Raw genomic sequence first — 21,652 nt, forward strand, 5'->3', positions numbered from 1 at the left:
GGTTGTCTTGTAACCAAAATGAATTCAATTCTTACGTCAATAACTATGGCATTGGACTGCCAAACACAGTGCTCTTAGGTATTCAATGTTTTCTATTATTCACGATATACCTTTAGTGGTAGGCTACCAGGCACTAATTACTAAAGAAAAATGGATGGTCTAACATTTTCTTTTCTACTTCTTATACAACGCCCCTCATGATGGCATGCATTGTTTAAGATTGTAATGATAGTAGCACGATCAAAAGAGGACAAAACTATAGGATTTACTGACTTAAATACAGTACAGTATTTTGTAACTTAACATAATGAAAACGTAAGTAGCAGGTTAGCCTCTTCTCTTTTTTTTTCTTCTATTTTATGCCGTCATCCAACATCACCATGAGCGCTAAAACTTGTTTTCCCTCCTTCTTCCGCTAAGCAGGAAAGGCTGATTCATCCCGTAACATAACAAAACTTCTATTAAGTAAATAAAAAGTCAGCAGAAATACAGACAAAAATTCAAACAGGAAAGGAACGAGTGCTTGTTAAAAAAAAATAAAATAAAAAATCGAAGAAGCGCCCATGATGCAACGCGGCGTGACGACACGTTGTCAAAGTTCTGCCTGATTGGATATCAAACAGCCAATCAGGATTTGCTCTCCTGTCCGACTCCTGATTGGTTAAGAATTGTGGCACAAATATTACGCCTCGACCCTTGCATCGCAAGCGTAAATCAAAGTTTCGTACGTGTTGAGGAGAGACGTAGCAAGCGTGCGCGAGGACTGTTTTGTACGCACGAAACACATTTTGTACATACGACACACATTTTTGGTACGTACGAAACACATTTTGTACGTACGAAACACATTTTTGGTACGTACGAAACACATTTTGTACGTACGAAACACATTTTGTACGTACGGAATTGTGGCACAAATCTAACGCCATACTGCAACCGTTGGCTCTCTGTGGAGCTCTTAAAAAAAGAAAACACATAGTAGATTTAAAAAAAAAACAAAAAAACTTTGAACTTTCTGCGATTGGCTGGCATCACGTCCAGGGTGTACCCCGCCTACTGCCCAGAGCCACCTGAGATAGGCTCCAGCACCCCCCGCAACCCTTGTGAGGAATAAGCGGTCAAGAAAATGGATGGATGGATGGATGGATGGATGGATGGATGGATGGATGGATTTTTAACTTTATTTTTAGATAAAATATTCTTTAAATGAATGAATGATTTCGATAAAAAACAATTAAATATTCAAAAAATGTCATTGCCAGAGAGACAAAAGGTAGATAACTAACTTTTAAAAATTACTTGAAAATGTCCAAAAAGGAAGACGAAAAGCAGAAAATTAGCATATAATGTCCACAACATTGCCAAAAAAAATCAAAAAATTTAAGAAAAGGCAGGAAAGAAAATGTTCAAAAAGTAACGATAAAAAGTGCCAAAACAAGAAGGAATCTGGAAAATTACCATAGCATGTTCACAAAATTGCCAAAAAATTTCATAAAATTGATAGCAATAAAGGTAGAAAAATGTAATAAATAAATAAATAAATAAAAAAGCCATAAAATGTCCAAAAAAGGAAGAATTGGCAGAAAATTACCATAATGTGTCCATAAAATTGTCAAAAATGTAAAAAGAAATTGACAGAAAGGCAGAAAAGTCTAAAAATGTATTAAAAACCGTCTGAAAAATAACACAAAAAAGTAATAATAATGATGATAACTGCGATTGGCTGGCATCCAGTCCAGGGTGTCCCCCGCCTACTGCCCAGAGCCAGCTGAGATAGGCGCCAGCAACCCCCGCGACCCTTGTGAGGAATAAGCGGTCAAGAAAATGGATGGATGGATGGATAATAATAATAATAATAATAATAATATATCCATCCATTTTCTTGACCGCTTACTCCTCACCAGGGTCGCAGGGGGTGCTGGAGCCTATCCCACATGGCTTCAGGCAGTAGGCGGTGTACACGCTGAACTGGTCTCCAGCCAATCGCAGATAATAATAATAATAATAATAATAATAATAATAATAATAATAATAATAGTAATAATAATAATTACACTCCCTACAATCCCTGCGATTGGCTGGCAACCAGTCAAGAAAGCGGTCAAGAAAATAGATGGATGGATGGATAATAACAATCATCATCATCATCATCCAATGGTTGTTTGTCTCTGTGTGCCCTGCGATTGGCTGGCAACCAGTTCAGGGTGTATCCCGCCTACTGCCCAGAGCCAGCTGAGATAGGCTACAGCACCCCTCGCGACCCTTGTGAGGCATAAGCGGTCAAGAAAATGGATGGATGGATGGCTGGATGGATGGATGGATGGATGGATGGATGGATGGATAATAACAATCATCATCATCATCATCATCATCATCATCATCATCATCCAATGGTTGTTTGTCTCTGTGTGCCCTGCGATTGGCTGGCAACCAGTTCAGGGTGTACCCCGCCTATTGCCCAGAGCCAGCTGAGCAGTGTTGCCACAGTTACCTTGAAAAAGTAACTTAGTTACTTTACTGATTACTTGGTTTTAAAAGTAACTAAATTGTGTTACTGATTATTTGATTTTAAAAGTAACTAAGTTAGATTAAAAGTTACTTTTTTAGTTACTTTCAGCAGCTGCCGATAACACCATCTCAACATAAAAATAATGCGGTTCCAAATACTTTATTGAAAGTGCATTATTAACATGAAAATAAAGTGTTTTTTTAATGAAAAACAAAATAGGCAGTCTCTCTTGACTTCTTGTAACGTAAATACTTTTTATAAAACAAAAAATAAAAATCTATCCAGGTTGAAAATGAAAATCCCCTTAATTCCTCTATTGTTTGTTCCGCTATTCCAGTGTGTACACTTGAGTCGTCTCGTGCATGCTGAAAACTAGGGGTGGGAATCTCTGAAATGAGGCCGATTCGATATGTATCTCGATACACAGGTTGCGATTTGATTGAAAAACGATTATCTTTCAAAACAGAACGGTTCGATACGGTTTGATTAAGTTTGGGAACGATACAATTTTCGATGCGATACGATTCATTTCAATATTCAAAACTTATAGTGACATTTGTTGCTTGTAAACATTAATCTTAAAACACCACAAATTTTTACAGTATCTACAAATGTGTTAAAAAAGAACAACAACAAATATGTCTTCTATATTTTTATATTTTGAATCAATTATTTAAATATACCGCAACAAAGGGCTGGGCGAAATGACTGAAAAATGTATCAGTTTAAATATTTATTAGTAGTTATTGACAGTTATAATTGTTTTTTTTGGGGGGGGTTTTCCTCTTCAAAATAAGGATCAGGAAAAAAAAAGGTTGATAATTTAATGTTAAATATAAATATTTAACCTTTAGACAGATACCAACACAATTAAACAGAATATGTGCACATTGTGAAGTATTTCAGAAACCTAAATTTAAGACATGAAATAAACCTACCGTCCAGCCAAAAGAAATATGAAGCCACCTTATGGAACAATAAATCTATCAAACACATTTTAACCACTTAATATATGCAAAAAATATTTCCAAAAGTTAATTTCCCTTTTTGATCAACAATTTTTGTTTTTAACAATTTTTGTTTTTCTTTTGCCATCACATTCATTTTTGGTTAATGTATGACATCTTTTTTGTTGTTTTTAATCTGAGAACGATGATGACCACAGAATCACTACTGTTTATATTTTGTTTTTTGGGCTGTCGTTCACTTTTGAGTTTGATGACGTAATCGCGGGCACGTCTCAGTTCTCCTATCTGCTGCTCATGCTAGTTGTAGACATTGACAGGGAGCCACAAACTGAGAAATGAGATACTTGCAGTGTGCTTTAGCATAGCTGGTGTGTTGGCTGTGGGACATACCTGTGTCGTTTGAATGCATGTATTGGATCGTCACGAGAGTTATTCTTTTTGGCTCGCGCGCAGTACCAACGCCGGCCGGGGACATACAAGTGCACCGAGAGGACTCGATAGCCATGGGAAATACCGAGATGTACGGCACTGCTAACTGTCTCCAGTTGCATGTTGTCACTCGTTGTGCGCGCGCGGTAGGCTCCCCCCCCAAAAAAGGTGCGTAACGTCTTTGCATTATGTTTACAACATCCGGGGACTTAAGCGTCTATGAGCGCTCTTTTGCTCTCTGTAAACATGGAAGTTGCTTGAATAGTGATGGTACTGAAATGTAAACAAAACAAGTAGAGCACGGCGCAGAACTCTTGCTGTTGTTATGAAAACCATAAAGCCTCACTCGCAACCGATTCACAGCCACGCGATATCCGGTCCACAGCTTTACAAGCAATGTATCTAAGGATTCCCGGCGGATTTTGTATCGGTTGACAAGTCTGCTACCAATACGGTCGTTTAGCTCCCCTTGACGAACGATGGTTCGGTCGAATCGGTTTTTTGTTCCACCCCTACTGAAAACGTGACTTGTCTGACGTCACTCCCCCTGGCGAGAGGGCGGAGACGACCTCATCCCATAATGCTTCACGGACCAGTTGAGGATGGAAATATATATATATATTTTTTAACCACTTTTATGGTCCATGATGTACACTTTTTTGTTGCGTTGTGTGCCTGTTGGTTAATAAAACTAGTAGTAAAAGTATCATCACTTTTGTTTTTAATGTGCAAACCATTCACGACCAGACCATGGCTGAATTCAGTGTGGTGATCAATGCCTTCCGCCTCATCTTCGTAGTTAGCGGCAGTTGTTTGTGACTGTTACAACAGTGAGATATTTTGCCTTCTTCATGAAAATGTGGAGTAACGCATTGAATCTCTGGACAGTAACTTTAATCAGACTACTTTGTAGAATAAAGTAACGCGTTAGACTACTAGTTACTTTGGAAAGCAATTTTTTTTGAGTAACAGCTTACTAACTAAGTAAGTTACTAAGTAACGTGTTACCGGCAACACTGCAGCTGAGATAGGCTCCAGCACCCCACCGGCAACACTGCAGCTGAGATAGGCTCCAGCACCCCACGTGACCCTTGTGAGGAGCAAGCGGTTCAAAAAATGGATGGATGGATGGATAATCATCCAAAAGCGTAATATTAAACATAGAATAAAATGAACCTGAAAGTATTGAATGCTGCATATGCTGCAGCTCAAATGAGCACTATCAGTATATTAGACGAACACTAACACTGTTCATGTTGTAATCCTTCATCACAATCTTCAAATGTTTTCTGGATCCAGACAGATTTTTGGTTATTTATTTGGCCTAAAATGTCTCTTTTGACAGTAAAGGTTGCCCACCCCTGACCTGTACAATAAACTTCAATCCTCCTTTGACGTCATCCCCAAAACAAACACCCGCTACATCATCTCAAACTGGCCTTTCCAGCATGTGCGCTATTCACCCTCTTTATCGTGTCATGCTAACAGTAACTCGTTACGTTTCCATACTGACCATCAACTCCACCCTTGTCTCACTCTTATTGCTTCTGATTTTGTCCGACAGCCACTCTCCTCCTGGCTTAATTCATCAGGACCTACTTGAATGGCCAAACCATAGGCCTGTTTCCCCTCAGAGACGCTCCTGTTTGCTCACAGTGGAAACTAATGACCTTCATGCTTTGTGTCTCAAGAGTGTGCCTCGACATCTTGAAGCAGTAGAAGTCATTACAGTAACACGCTTGATAAGCGGGCGACTGTCGGCCATGGCTGCTTTTTTGTATCTGTCGCCACAGCTGTTGTGTAGCCTTGAAGACGCCGGAGCTTAGTTTTTTTTCCCTATGGTGGCCAACATGAGTTGCAGTGAGTTGAATGGGGCTGTTTCAAATACTAATGATGTGACACTGTTGTCTGAATTAGGCTGAAGAGAGGGCTATCGCGAGATGCTGTGACTATCGCGAGACCGGTAGCGAGACTGGGAAAATCTAACATGGCGGCGCCCTGCTGCTAAAATAGAATTAGCTTTATATTTCTAATTAAACCCGAATTTAACGACCAGATAAATTCGATTTTTTTCTTTTCTAAGAAAGATCGGAAATATTATCCAGTGTGGACGACCTTGAACGCTTTATTGACGATTATTTTTATAGCTGCGCGATGGATGATCTGGTGGCTAGTCGTGATAATCCTTCGAAAAAAAGGAAAAATGACTCGTCAACAGATACGGATGATTTAGTAACCGCTGACGTATCGGTCAGTATGCTGGATTCCATAAATAAAAAACTTGACGTCCTCTGTCTTATCCGCGAGGACGTCAAAGAATTAAAGGCAAGTTTGGAATTCGTTAGCCAACAGGTAAGCGATCTCCAACGAGATAATTCCGAGCTACGCTCCTCTCTCGTAGCTGTCACAGCCGAGTTGGAGACGATTAAAAAGGAGAATAAAATGCTAAAGGAAACGGTCTTAGATGGTCAATCCCGTAGTACGCGGGAAAATCTAATATTTTCAGGTATATCCGAAAATACCCCAGGTAATCCAGAGAGCGAGATAAAAAAATTCATGACATTATCGCTAAAGATCCCTCAGGAGACGGTAAATAATATCTCTTTTCACCGTGTACACCGGCTCGGAGCTCGTAAGGGCAATAAGCCCCGTCCTATTATTGCTAAGTTTGAACATTTTAAACATAAAGAATTGGTAAAAAGTAAAGGACGGGAGCTCAAAGGGACATCTTTCGGGATGAATGATCAATTCCCAAGAGAGATAAACGAGCGGCGAAAAGTACTGTTTCCTATAATGAAACAAAATAGACAGGAGGGTAAACGGACTTCGATGGTCGTTGATAAATTATATATCGACGGCCAGCTATTCCGAAACCCAACCTCGACCCCTTGGCTGTTCTAACTGATAATTGGTAGAGCCGAGTATTGTGTGATTATTTGACGTATGTATATGTATGTGTATGTATATGTGTATATATGTATATATATGTATATGTGTATGTATATGTATGTATATGTATGGATAATGGGTTACGAAACTGAGAATATGAATTTATATCATGTATAGGCTATATAATAATAATAATAATGATAATAATAATAATAATAATAATAATAATAATAATAATAATAATAAAATATATTCTTAAAAAATAATAATAAAAATAATAATCTCGCTTAGGTCACTATTTACTGGTGTATTGTTATGTTGAATCCCCCACAGATTTCCTTCACACTCACTTCCCCCCTCGTTTATTCACTATTATACTTATCTACTTGTTATCTCTCTCTTTATATAAATTATATAAATTGCCTAATTACTCTTTTGCTATCCTACAATATGTTAATATTAATAAGCAGCTCATATAGATGTATACATAAGACTGAGTCTATATTGCTTGTATGCAGAAATTAGTTCTGGTCTCCTGGAATGTGTGTGGCGCTCGCTCCCAGGCAAAAAGAATAAAAATTTTAGACCATCTTTCAAAATTTAAGGCAGATATTTGTCTCCTACAAGAAACCCACTTACAAAAATCAGAAGAAAAATTATTTATAGATAAAAATTTTAGTCAAGTTTACTCTGCCTCCTATAATAGTAGACAAAGAGGTGTCTCTATACTTATACATAAGAATTTATTCTTTACTCTAAATAATATAGTAATAGATTTAGAGGGCCGATATATTATTATCCAGGTAACTATATTTAATAAAGTATATACAATTGGTAATTTATATGCCCCAAATAATGATGACCCGGATTTTTTCCATGAATTTTTCTCTCGGTTACTCGATTTAGCAACAAATTCTACTATTATTATTGGAGGTGATTTTAACACGGTCTTAAACCCATTAATAGATCATTCTAATAATACGATATATACAAGGCGATTACGATCCGCTAAAGTAATAGATGAATATATGGAGGATTTTGGCCTCAGCGATGGCTGGAGACTTCAAAACCCAACTAAGAAGGAATTTACTTTCTTCTCTGCGGTGCACCGATCATTCTCAAGAATTGATTTTTTCCTTACAAATAATTCTATTGTTGATAAAACTGCTATAAAAATACATTCTATAATTATAAGTGATCATGCACCAGTCTCCCTCACTCTACAAATTGACTCTACCTTTAAACTACCCCCGATATGGCGTTTTAACATCACATTACTGAAAGACGTAGAGTTTGAAAAAATTATTAGAAGGGAATGGGCAGATTTTTTGGAAATAAATGACTCTCCAAATATATCTCCATCTCTTCTCTGGGAAGCAGGGAAAGCGGTAATTAGAGGGAAAATTATATCATATTCAACTTATAAAAAGAAACAGGATAAAAAATTAGAAAAATACCTGGAAGATAAAATTAAACAACTAACGGATGAATATGCATTAAACCCAAATAATCAAATATGGACAGAACTACAGAATATAAAAATACAGTTAGATAACATGTTATCTAAAAAGACAGAGTTTATAATACAACAGTTGAGATATAATAATTTTGAACATAATAATAAATCAGGTAAATTTCTGGCAAATCAACTTCAACGGAATCGGGAAAAATCTCTTATAACGGCTATTAAAGATATAAATGCTGAATGCACACAATCACCAGAAGAAATTAACCATATTTTTTATAACTATTATCGAAATCTATACTCAGAAATTAATAGACCTAACCCTGAACATATTGAGGTATTCCTAAATAGCTTAAATATACCTCAGTTATCTACTGAACATAAAGATATTCTAGATGCCCCGCTTACTATAGATGAGTTGTATCGTGCTTTAGACAGTATGCCTAATGGCAGAGCACCTGGTCCAGACGGCTATCCGGCTATATTTTTTAAACATTTTTGGTTAATGTTTGCTCCATTATTTCTAAGAGTAGTAACTGAAATTAAAAGTAAGGGTGATATACGTCAAGATATGAATATAGCAGCAATTAAACTTTTATTATAACAGAAAAAGACCCCACCCTCCCGCCAAGTTACCGACCGATATCACTAATTAATACCGATATTAAAATTATCGCTAAGGCCTTGGCATCTCGACTAGAGACAGTAATCTCGACAAGTATTCATAGCGATCAAACAGGTTTTATTAAAGGTCGTCATTCTACTAATAATATTAGGAGGCTCTTTAACTTGATTAGTATGCCACAGCGATATGACAAAAAGGCAGTTGTTATTTCGCTGGATGCAGAAAAAGCCTTCGATAAAGTTAACTGGTCCTTCGTCTTTGCTGTCTTAAATAAATTCGGCTTCGGGGAGTCATTCATTCAATGGGTCTCAATATTATATGATTCTCCTAAAGCTACAGTTACTACTAATGGGATTACATCACAGAGTTTTACTCTACAAAGGGGTACAAGACAAGGGTGCCCAATGTCTCCTTTATTATTTGCTATATTTATTGAGCCGCTTGCATTAGCTATACGTCAGGATAGACGGATCCAAGGAATCCACTCCGGGACAATAGAACATAAAATTAATCTATATGCCGATGATATATTACTCTATTTAGAAGAACCTGCTATCTCGCTAGGGGAAGCATTTAACTTAATAACTAAATTCTCTCACTTATCAGATTACTTTATTAACTGGACAAAATCAACATTATTACCTATTACAGAAAATTCATGGAACCCTACAAGTCAGGATCCACACTACTCCTTTCCTACAGGTAATTTAAAATACTTAGGTGTTAAAATTTCACCTAAGTTAACTGAATTAACTTCTTTAATTTTTTTACCATTATTGGATAGCATCCGTAGTGACCTGGAGCGCTGGAATAATCTTCCGATCTCTTTAATAGGACGGATAGCTACTATAAAAATGAAAGTTTTACCAAAGACTAATTATTTATTTTCAATGATTCCATTTAAACCTACGTCTAACTGGTTCCAATCGCTGGACTCTGCTATCATAAAATTCTATTGGAATAAAAAAAAAAGCCAAAATTAGTCTATCTACTCTTCAGGAAAGTAAATCTAAAGGAGGTTTAGAGGCACCAAACTTTGTACTATTATATAGCTAATCAACTACAATATCTTGTGCTATGGACACAACCCAACAGAGATACTAACTGTTGGTTGGAATTGGAGCAGAAGGATTGTAATAATCTTAGACTGTTAGATTTACTCTTTATTACAAAATCAATAAAACAACATAATTGTTTTAAAAACCCAATGATAGCCGCCACCCTGACTGCCTGGTGGAAGGCATTAGAAATTACAAACTCCCAATTGGCGCCCTGTGCGCTCTCTCCCATTTGGCATAACCCCGACTTTCAACTTAATAATCAGTCGTTCCATTTAAGCTTATGGGAGCAGAAAGGAATTACACACCTTCATCATCTTTTCTCACATAATAAGTTTATATCGTATACAAACTTGGTCCAGAAATATGAAATAAAAAACATTATCTGCAAGTTAAAAATATGGTTAAGAAACAAATCCCAACACTTCAGGATACGCTCCAACTGCCTGTCTTAGCTAAAGATATTATAAAGCTTTCTCCAACAACAATAAAGAAAATATTATTTTTATACACAAATAAAACGTATTTACCGACTTTAAAATGGGCAAAAGACTTGTCTATAGTTCCGGAACCAGACTTTTGGACCCAAATCTGTGAAAATGTATTTAAAATGACCAAACAGACAAATTTGCAACTTATCCAATATAAGATACTTCATAGAACATATATTACACAATATATGATGAAAAAAATGGGACTCTCTGACTCCGACATTTGTCTCCAGTGCTCACAAAACACTGCCGATACTTATCTTCATGCTTTATGGTCATGTACTCCAGTGCTGCATTTCTGGACTAAAATCTTGGAAAAGCTCGCTGATATATTAAACTGTAGGCTTCCTTTATCTCCAAGATTGTGTTTACTAGGTGACTTAACAATAACTGAGCTACCATGTAAACAATCTCAATCTATATTTATAGCCCTTACTATTGCTAAAAAAATAATCCTTGTCAATTGGAAAAATAAACAATCTCTAAATATCGACCACTGGTTAAACTTACTAATCAATTATATCTCAATGGAAAAAATCTCTGCCTTAAATAAAAATCAAGTATCAAGATTTAAACAAATATGGTCTATGTACATAGAATATTTTAATCTTAATTTGGCAACTTAATCCTGCCTAGATTCTGCCTGTTAACGAGAGCCACCACATCGTTACAACTTCTGTTTTCGCTGCTTCTGTATTTGGTATTTTGTATCTGATTGTTTTTATTTTTATATAGTCAGGAACCTAGTTGCTGCTAGTGGGCTCGAGCATACCACACTATACGACACTATACTCACTAACTCCTTAAGATTTATTTCTAGTGGGCACTAAGCATCAACACTTGGTGTTACTGCATGCTAATTAGTCAATTTTCTTGACGCCGTCCCCCGTGGTCGGGCTCTGCCCCCCGTTGTCTGCTCGGTAGCGGTTGCGTCTTGGCCGCTCCCTGGGCCCCCTGTGGGGTGCGGTGTTGGGGTGCTTTCCCTGGTGCCTGGGGCGGTGCCGTCCCGGCGCGGTCCGCTGCTCCGTGCCCGGCGGCGCGGTTCGGGGCGGGTGGGCCTCTGGTGTGCCCCGTGGTTCCCTCTCCCCTCCCCCTTCCTCCCCCCCGTCGCCTCTCCCTCCTCGCCTCCCCCCGCCCATCCTCCTCTGCCTCCCGGTCCCTTTTCCCTTGTCGCCCTTCCTTCCTCCCGCCCCAACGCCCAACCCCCCCCCCCCCACCCCCCCCCCCCCCACCCCCACCCCCTGCCCTGCAGCCGCCCTTTCGCCTTCTTGTTGTCTCCTCCCCGCTTCCCCCTCCCCCCTTCCCTGACGGCTTCTTTCTTTGGTGGTGGTCCTTATGCATGCCAGATCCATCGCGCCAGCATCTACTGAAACTCAAACAGAAGTTGCCTCTCCCTCCCACAGCCCCTTGAATCAGTGGGTGCTGGTGTCTGTGGATCTCACTTTGCTTTATCTATCCTTCCCTCCTTCCTCTCTTTAGTTTTTCCTCTGGTCACTTGAGATCTCAATTTATTGGAAGTTTGAGGTTTCTGGGGTTGGCATAAGACTCTGGTTTTGTAACCACGCAGGAGGGGTTTGGTTGGTGCTGGATTTCACTTTGATGGATTGGATGTACTGGCTTCTATGGATCTCACACTACCTCATCGATCCTTCCCTCCTTCCTCTCTTTAGTTTTTCCTCTGGTCTCTTGAGATCTCGCTAATTTGCTGGAATTTAGAGGCTTCCGGGGTTGGCGTAAGACTTTGATTTTGTAACCATGGGGAAGGCAGGAAGTGTTTGGTCGGTGCTGGATTTCACTTTGATTTATCTTTCTTTTCTCTTTATTTTTTTCTGACCTTTTCTCTGGTCTCCTGACCATTTGAACCTCACGACTCTGGCAAGATTCTGAAGTACCTGGTTAAGGCGAAGGGTAATGGGATATTTATAAGGTTTTAGGTGAATTAATGAGTATAAATTTATACGTATTTGCACGCACACGCACGCGCACGCACGCACGCAAACACACGCACACATACACACACACACACACACACACACAAAAAAGAGCAATGATGATAAGACGTTGAATCGGTAAGACTACCGAATGAACAATTCTGAGCTCTTAAAAAAAAATCAAAAAAATAAAATAAAATTAAAAAAATGAATTAGGCTGAATTTTGCTAAAGCTTCCAGTTGCTGCCATGTCCATAATTGCGCCTTGAGTTGATTGCAAGGCTCCAGTCGTGCAAGGGGAGTTAGGGTGTGAGTTAGGGGTAGGATATGACGTGAATTTCGTAATTCCAAATAATATGCTGTCTCTTCTCTATTTGCAGCTATTTGAAGATCTGATCGACCATAAATGGAGAGAGGAAGTCAACGAACTTTTCGCCCTTCTTTGTAATCCTCATTTCAAGGTGCACTTTCAATCAAGGGGTTATTCAACCTTTTCATCCAACCTAACTCTTAGTTGTTTCAACCCTAGTGAGAAGTATGTCCTTTAATCAGTCAAGGCAAACCCTTCTAACAAAAGTCAGGATGTTATGGTATTGCTGTAAGCATGCAATAACGCATTGCACAGTACCAGTTCGACTCAGCTGGGTTTAGAACAGTCCATTCGATTCTCCACTTCAAAATAACTGTAGAAAGTGCGCCACATTGAACAATGCGGTCTGCTGTATTTATACCTTAGCTTGTAGCTCTTGGCCACAAAAAGGAAACACATTTAATCTGAGAAAAGACCAAGCAAACAGTGTGTTTATTTTAGTGTCTTCAGATTGATTTGTATCCTCAAAAGTCATAAATTGGCTTCCGGCAAACTAGGCCAGCAGTGGTTCAGTTTTCAGTTCATTTCCTACAAGTTTGTTGACTTTTGATGGTGACTTTTAAATGCACCTTTAAGGATGTCACAGGATCAAATGATGCAGGCATTTCATCTACCATTGAGTTGCAAATGAACAAGTTAACAATTTAAAAAAATAAAATAAAAATAAAAATTGTACAGTGCAAATATTTCTATTCCATTTCTTCTTCCACGTTCAAAGCTTAGAGACACATGCAATTAAATGATTTTAACACTATGTTTCCGACAGCTCCCTCTTATATGGGTCGTGTGAAATAACAAATTTGTTCAAATTGATTGCCCCTCTTTCTCCAAATGAGGGGTTGCTGCCTTCGATCAACCATATCCTCTCAGTTGTGTTTATTAGTGTTAAGTGATGTGGAGGCCTACTCAGGCACATGTCCAGACTCACACAATTGTCCTGTGAGTGAACTGACAACTAGCAGGTTTGTTTGAACAGTCTTAATGACCTGCTTGTTCTTGGCCGAAGCTCAGGTACGCAAGCATATTTGGGAAAGACACCATGTTGTAATATAGATGAATGAATGTTTGTTTTGTTGAAAACCTGATTGTAGCCACGGGGACGTCTCAGGGTCGCCGGGGGTGCTGGCGCCTAGCTCAGCTGGCTCTGGGCAGTAGTCGGAGACACCCTTGACTGGTTGCCAGCCAATCGCAGGGCACACACACACACACACACACCCACACACACACCCCCACCCCACCCACACACACCCCCACACCCCCGCACACACACACCACACACACACACACACACACACACACACACACACACACACACACACACACACACACACACACACACACACATATACATATATATATATATATATATATATATATATATATATATATATATATATATATATATATATATATGTTTTGCACTGAACACGACATACAACATGATGTTTGAGCAGACCCACTTGGTGGTGTCAGGAGTTCTTCCAGGTAGCCCACAGGCTGGCTGAACATTGCAAACATAATCACATTTGGCATAACAGAAAGTGCTGCATTTGTCCTTATGCGCTCTAATGGATCGGACAGGCCAAGAGAACATGTTAAAATGTTGACGCTTTTTCATCTCCCAAGCCCCTCTCTCTGATTTGTATGTGAGGCTTAAGTTGCACCTGCAACCTTTCTGTAAGATGACCTAATTCTAACTTGTCTCCAGGTCCTAAATGTCGAAGGTCTTTGATGACCACTCTGTAAGTATGCCCATTATTCATAAGGCAGTGTACTGTACATGTCAGAAAAGGGATTTTCCAACATTGAGGAGAATTGGTACCATACATAAAAGTGTGAAAGTCATGGGTACTGGTTTGATTGCCATTTGTTAGTTGGTTTGTTAAGGATTATGTACACAATACTGTATGCTGGATAATTAAGAACTTAAAAAAATGACAAATGACAATGCAGATTTGAATTTGACTTGTTTATTTTTGAGTCATGGTGGAATCTTTTCTCCTGCTCCAAATTCAAGTAATATAGTCCTGTCCGCCTATTTCTATAATTTTTCATTTAAAAGATGGGAGTCTGATAACTAACATGCAGATGGACAAATAAACAACAAGCTTTGGCTGTCCACAATTGTTTACACTTTGTTTGACAAATATATTTTGCTATTTAAGTCATCATTGATCCAATCCCACAACCCCAAAATAAAACATGGTACGGTCACATACATTTAATCATCCACCTTGAACAAGGACATGGCCAGCTAAGATACAATCAAGGTGTATGGATGAGCTGAGTCTACCGCGCATCATTTCATGTTAAAAATTGTTTTGACAATTTAATGTTGTTTTCACACTTTGTTGTAGGCGAAGAGACAAATAAATCTGCATCTAATTTCATTTATGTTCGAAATGCTTTGTACAAATACAAGTTGTGTTGCGTATAGTTCAAAATAGCCATTTTTCTTGGTTTCGATATCACACAATAATGGCAGAAAGCTCATCTTGCACATGATGATCGTACGTCATTTTTGTAATTGTTGTACAGGGTCTTATCTACGTCCATGACGCAGTAGCTCAGAGAGATTATGAGCCTACTCTGCCACAAGTACCTGATGGCATCATAGACGATGAAGAAGATTCAGTGAAGATTGTCAGTCTGGTCAAAACCAAGGAGCCACTGGTCAGTAACTTTGTAGGCTACTGTATATTTTTAAATATAAAAGATGTGTTTATAAGGAAAATAAGTTTTACTTAAGTTAATAAGAATTCATTAAAGTTTGGAGTATAATGTGTAGCCCGAAGAACAACATTTGTACAACTAATGTACAGTATGTTATCAATTTGTGCTACGAAATGTACACAAACCAGACATATAAACAACTTTGGGCTTTTTTTCATATTCACACAGCCACATAATAGGGTAACTGTGCTTAAAACTGTGCCATATGGTCTGCAACAAGACATTTAAAAGCACTGTACAGCTCATGTAGTCAAAGTTGGCAATTCCAATTATGTTTTGCTGTCATATGGGCATAAAGTGAAAGTTATGCATGTCACGACATAAAGCAGGAAAAAAATCTTTGGACCATGAAAATGTGGACAACATAAGAAAATGTTCTCTCAGCATTGCTGAAAATAACACAATGTTGTTTCTATGGATCTCATATGTTAGAGAATAGACATTGTGCATTTTTTGCCTGGTCAAAACTTTTGAAATGTGTTTCTTAGCATAAACGTTGACTGAGATCATTCCTCTGCTGCGTCTGATATAAATTAACGTTCAAGGCTGGTCTTTAATCATGACTAATTTTCTTGGTCCTACCAGAACGTCTCAATCCGCCATGTTCCAAACTATTGTCACTTGTATCTGGAAATTTCCTGGATAAGGTGGAACGAGACTGAACAGGGATGAAAGTTCAAAGAACACAACTCTACCAAGGCCACAAAGTCCTCTAAATTTGTTATTTTCCTTCAAATAAAAAAAGACCTTAATTTTGTGGATTTAAATGCCGATCAAGGTCTATATAAAGTACTTATAGTGATTGTCTGCTGTGAGTAACATTTACCAGATTTTCTTCCATGAGCACGTCCAGTAGTTCATTAGAAAATCACAGCAACATATTTAATCCCCATGGATCTTCATCAAAAGTAAAGCATTTGTTTCTTAGCATATAGTCTTACTTGCTATTAAATGTTTTTGACATCTGTTGAGAGGATTTGAGAGATTGTGGAACATTTAAAAAATGGTTGTGCTCATTTTAAATATACTTCTTCAAAGTGAGTTTGTTTACTAATATGAAATAATATGATTATCATTCAGGGTAAATTTGAGAATGCAGTTAATGAACGGCATTTTCTTTGCTATGTGAGAGAAGATTAAAAAGCGATAATGGGGACCAGATGCTTGTATTGATCCCAAAACCTAACTGGAAAGAGCGTGACCTTTGTCTGACATGCTCGTTTTGATTGATCCAACATGTTTCAGTTTTCCATACAACAGGACTACACCCGAGTCTGGGTTGATTGTTGTCAAGTATACAAGCTGTTTTTCCAGTCCGATTTTCACCAGCTATTTAAAATAATGCAGATTTGGATAACCTTCTCCAGTGGTGTGCGTGTGTGCGTGTGTTACATTATGAAAGCTGTCTAAATGGTCACAAATAACCTAAATTTGAATGAAGTGACTCCTAATAAGAAGTACTAATCGCATCTGCTCTTCATATCAACACTTAAGGGCGCTACGATTAAGAGGGATCAATCCACAGGGGCGATTGTTGTGGCTCGGGTCATGCGAGGAGGTGCTGCCCACAAAAGTGGTAAGTTTAACTTCAAGTTTCTAAATGTGTCAATAATGCATGTTGTCCAGTGGAGTCTCCCAATTCAAATCCGTTCTCTGATACTGGTTGGCTCCCAAGTTGTTGGTTTTCAGTGTATAAATAGGTCTGTTTCCAAAATTCTTCTCTGAGCTGAAATGTGAAATGTGAGTGTAAAATCATGTACACACGTAGGGCCAATATATTTTTAACATCTTAACCATTTTTGAACATGTGAACCCACGCATGCCTTGGAATAAAAATCATTATGTGCTTTCTTACTGCTCTTATAATTTTTGGTATACTGTTTTTGTAAGAATTAGGGCCCGAGCAGCGACCGCTGCGAGGTCCCGATTGTTTTTGTAAAAATTATTGTTATTATTATTATTATTATTATTAGGGCCCAAGCAGCGACAGCTGCGAGGTTCTATTGTTTTTGTAAAAATTATTATTAGGGCCCGAGCAGCTACCGCTGCGAGGTCCCTATTGTTTTTGTAAAAATTATTAGGGCCCGAGCAGCGACCGCTGCGAGGTCCTTATTGTTTTTGTAAAAATTATTATTATTGTTAGGGCCCGAGCAGCGACCGCTGCGAGGTCCCTATTGTTTTTGTAAAAATTATTATTATTATTATTATTATTATTATTATTATTATTATTATTATTATTATTATTATTATTATTATTTGGGCCCGAGCAGCGACCGCTGCGAGGTCCCTATTGTTTTTGTAAAAATTATTATTAGGGCCCGAGCAGCTACCGCTGCGAGGTCCCTATTGTTTTTCGATCGGATTATTATTATTATTATTATTATTATTATTATTATTATTATTATTATTAGGGCCCGAGCAGCGGCAGCGGCGATGCCGCTGCGAGGCCCTATTGTTTTTGTAGGAATTCTTCTTATTAGGGCCCGAGCAGCGACCGCTGCGAGGTCCCTATTGTTCCTGAAGGAATTCTTATTAGGGCCCGAGCAGCGGCGGCACCGGCGGCGGTGCCGCTGCGAGGCCCTATTGTTTTTGTAGGATTTCTTCTTATTAGGGCCCGAGCAGCGGCAGCGGCGGTGCCGCTGCGAGGCCCTATTGTTTTTGTAGGAATTCTTCTTATTAGGGCCCGAGCCGCGGCGGCTGTGAGGCCCTATTGTTTTTGTAGGAATTCTTCTTCTTCTTATTATTATTATTATTCTACCGTGTTGGAGAAGCGGGCAAAAGTATGACCCCTGTAAATGTGCAAAAATGGGCCAAAATTGGACATTTAAATACTCATACCTCACTTCCTGTCTATTTTAGGGTACACATATCAAAGAGGTTTTTGTTCATCTGGATGTGCTACAGGTGCCACACAATTTTCGGAGCCATAGGACAATCGTAGCGGGACAGGGATCCGTTAAACCTATGTAGGTGGCGCTACAGAGCCAATTTTCTGTTATCATGTATGGCGACTTTAAAATATCAAATTTTTCGCCAGGCCCGATCTGCGTGTAAAGTTTGGTGAGTTTTCGTTCATGTTTAGTGCCTCAAAAATGTGGTTGTTTGCGGAATTTAATAATAACAAAGAAAAAGAATAATAATAATAACTAGAGCTGCGAGCAGCTATAAAGGGCCCTCGCAGCCCGGGCCACGTTGGAGTCCTTGCATGTTGGGGTACTTGCACGTTAGGGTACTGGCATATTGGAAGCAAAATTTCTTTGAAAATGGCATAATAAACGTTTACATGTAGAATATTTTTTTTGCCAGTGTGTGTCAAGCTCAACGGGTTTTGGTGATTGTTAAGACCTGCAAAAATCAGCGTCCTTTTTTATTTTTAGGCAATGAGTTGCCCTGATTGGTATTTTTTTGTAAAAGTGTATATATACATCATCGCTCGTTGTACTCATTGCACAATGTTACTTTTATTGTCCAAAGGGGCAATCAAAAATGAATAAAATAAAATGGAAACGTACATACGTTTGGATCGGTGTGAAGCCAGTGAACAATTTGAGTGGTGGAAACTAAAAGAATATTCAGAAATGACTTAGTCATCACACTTAGAATGAGTTTACATTTTTTTGTACAAAATACCGTATGTGGGTTTTTTTTTTATATAAGCCTCAAGGGCTAGGTGGCGCTGTATTTATAACTGAATGTTGTCATCGAGATACCTTCAGGCCTTAATTATAAGCATACATGTCAAGTGTGAGATTTTTTTTGGAGCATGTACCGTGGAGTTATTAAGCATATCCTTCATTCACGATATTGCTTTTATTGTCCACAGAGGCTATCAAAAATAAATACAAATATTTTTATGTTTGGATAAGTCTGATGCCAGTGCACATTTTGAGTGGTGGAAACTAAAAGAATATTCATAAATGACTTAGTTATCACACTAAGAATGAGTTTACATTTTTTGTACAAAATACCGTATGTGGGGTATTTTTTTTTTATGCCTCAAGGGCGAGGTGGCGCTGCATATATAACTGAATGTTGTCATAGAGATAGCTTCAGGCCTTGACGATAAACATACATGTCAAGTTTGGGATTTTTTGGAGCATGTACCGGGGAGTTATTAAGCATATCCTTTTTCAGTGCGAAACACAAATTTTGATGCCCCGCCTTCATCATATAGTATTTCGAAAGGTCAAGATTTTTCCCCCTGTCGTTGGCTCAGGTCTTGACATGGTCCAGGTCAAGTCTTAACTCAGTCAGATGAAACGTGTAGGAGAAGTGGGCAAAAGTCTGCCCCCTGTGAATGTGCAAAAATTGTCAAAAATGGGACATTCAAAAATTCGTAGCTCACTTCCTGTTCATTTTAGCATATGGGTCCAAGAGACTTTTTTGTAGGTCTTGGGCTCCCTCATACACCTAAAAATATTCGTCGTTCTTGCTTAAACGTACAACCGGGGCTGCTTCGTTAAAAACTTCTAGGGGGCGCTATTGAGTCATTTTTGTAAAAATAGCACAATCAACAATAAAATATTGCTCATTTTACCAGGCCAGATGTGTGTGCCAAGTTTCATGAGTTTCTGTGCATGTTTAGACCCTCAAAACTGGCGTTGTTTTCTTGGCGAACAGCGCTTAGCCACACCCACAGCAATTCACGAAAACTCACAAACTTCGTGTTGTGACATCATGAAGGCCGAAACCCTCATCTGAGCAAATATGAGGTAGGTCCAGTTAACGTGTTTGGAGAAAAACGTAGAAGAAAATTCGTAAGAAAAAAAATTGCCACTAGGTGGGGCTATCAGTTAGATGAAATATAAGTCAGTAGATGTCTTTAGGGCTGGACTCTCATCAAATGTGTGAAATTTGGAGAAGATAGGATCATCTCGGTCAAGTTAATGCAGCTTTTATTTTCACGAAAAATCTTCAGACTTTGCGTCACCGTAGCGGCCACGCCCTTTGGCGAAAAGTTACAATATTCGGTGTGGGGCATGATCAACATCTTAAGGCTTTTCTGACCAATTTTCAAATGGATCCCTTCAACAAGCTCAGCACAGTAGCTAAAAACGTAAAGTATGACATTTATTGTAACCACTAGGTGGCGCTATATGTATAACTGAATTTTATCATATAGATGTTTTCAGGCCGTGACTATTACGTTGCCTGAGAAGTTTGAGATTTTTTGGAGCTTGAACATGGGAGTTATTAAGCATTTGCTCTTTCTGGACAAATGAAATTTTAAAGGCAATATTTGATGCCCCGCCCCCGTCATATAGTATTTCAAAAAGGCAAGATGTTTTGCCCAGTTTTTCTCTCAGGTCTTGAGATGATAGATGCCAAGTTTGAAGTCAATTGGATGAAAAATGTTTGCAAAGGGGGAAAAAGCATGACCACAGTGAATGTGCCAAAATAGGCCAAAATTGGACATAAAAAAATTCATAGCTCACTTCCTGTACATTTTAGCTACATGGTCCCAATAGACTTTTTTGTGCGTCTCGGGGTGCTACACGTGCCTGCCAATTTTTGTTGCTCTAGCTCAAACGTGCCGGGCTTGGTTTTTATTTTTCTACGCTAGGGGGCGCTATCGAGTCGCATTGTTATGACGACTTAATAATATCAAATTTTTCGCCGGGCCTGAGGAGTGTGCAAAGTTCGGTGAGTTTTCGTGAATGTTTAGGTACCCAAAATCGCGATCGTTTGCGGAGAATAAAGAATAATAATAACTAGAGCTGCGAGCAGCTATAAAGGGCCCTCGCAGCCCGGGCCACGTTGGAGTCCTTGCACGTTGGGGTACTTGCACGTTAGGGTACTGGCACGTTGGGGTACTGGCATATTGGAAGCAAAATTTCTTTGAAAATGGCATAATAAACGTTTACATGTAGAATATTTTTTTTGCCAGTGTGTGTCAAGCTCAACGGGTTTTGGTGATTGTTAAGACCTGCAAAAATCAGCGTCCTTTTTTATTTTTAGGCAATGAGTTGCCCTGATTGGTATTTTTTGTAAAAGTGTATATATACATCATCGCTCGTTGTACTCATTGCACAATGTTACTTTTATTGTCCAAAGGGGCAATCAAAAATGAATAAAACAAAATGGAAACGTACATACGTTTGGATCGGTGTGAAGCCAGTGAACAATTTGAGTGGTGGAAACTAAAAGAATATTCAGAAATGACTTAGTCATCACACTTAGAATG

The 21,652-nt window shown here is 38.7% G+C and overlaps 1 protein-coding gene across 1 annotated transcript in view; it reads left to right on the plus strand.

The window, feature by feature from the left end:
• Positions 1–21,652, plus strand: part of LOC144005948 (MAGUK p55 subfamily member 7-like) — a 256,397-nt gene that overhangs the window by 11,436 nt on the left and 223,309 nt on the right. Inside the window, exons 4-6 of the mRNA XM_077504465.1 lie at positions 12,746–12,826; positions 15,274–15,408; positions 16,963–17,044. Coding sequence (XP_077360591.1) covers positions 12,746–12,826; positions 15,274–15,408; positions 16,963–17,044 — 298 coding nt within the window. The remainder of the gene's footprint in view (positions 1–12,745; positions 12,827–15,273; positions 15,409–16,962; positions 17,045–21,652) is intronic.

Source organism: Festucalex cinctus, chromosome 1 (assembly GCF_051991245.1).
Source record: "Festucalex cinctus isolate MCC-2025b chromosome 1, RoL_Fcin_1.0, whole genome shotgun sequence".
NCBI classification, from domain to species: Eukaryota; Metazoa; Chordata; class Actinopteri; order Syngnathiformes; family Syngnathidae; genus Festucalex; species Festucalex cinctus.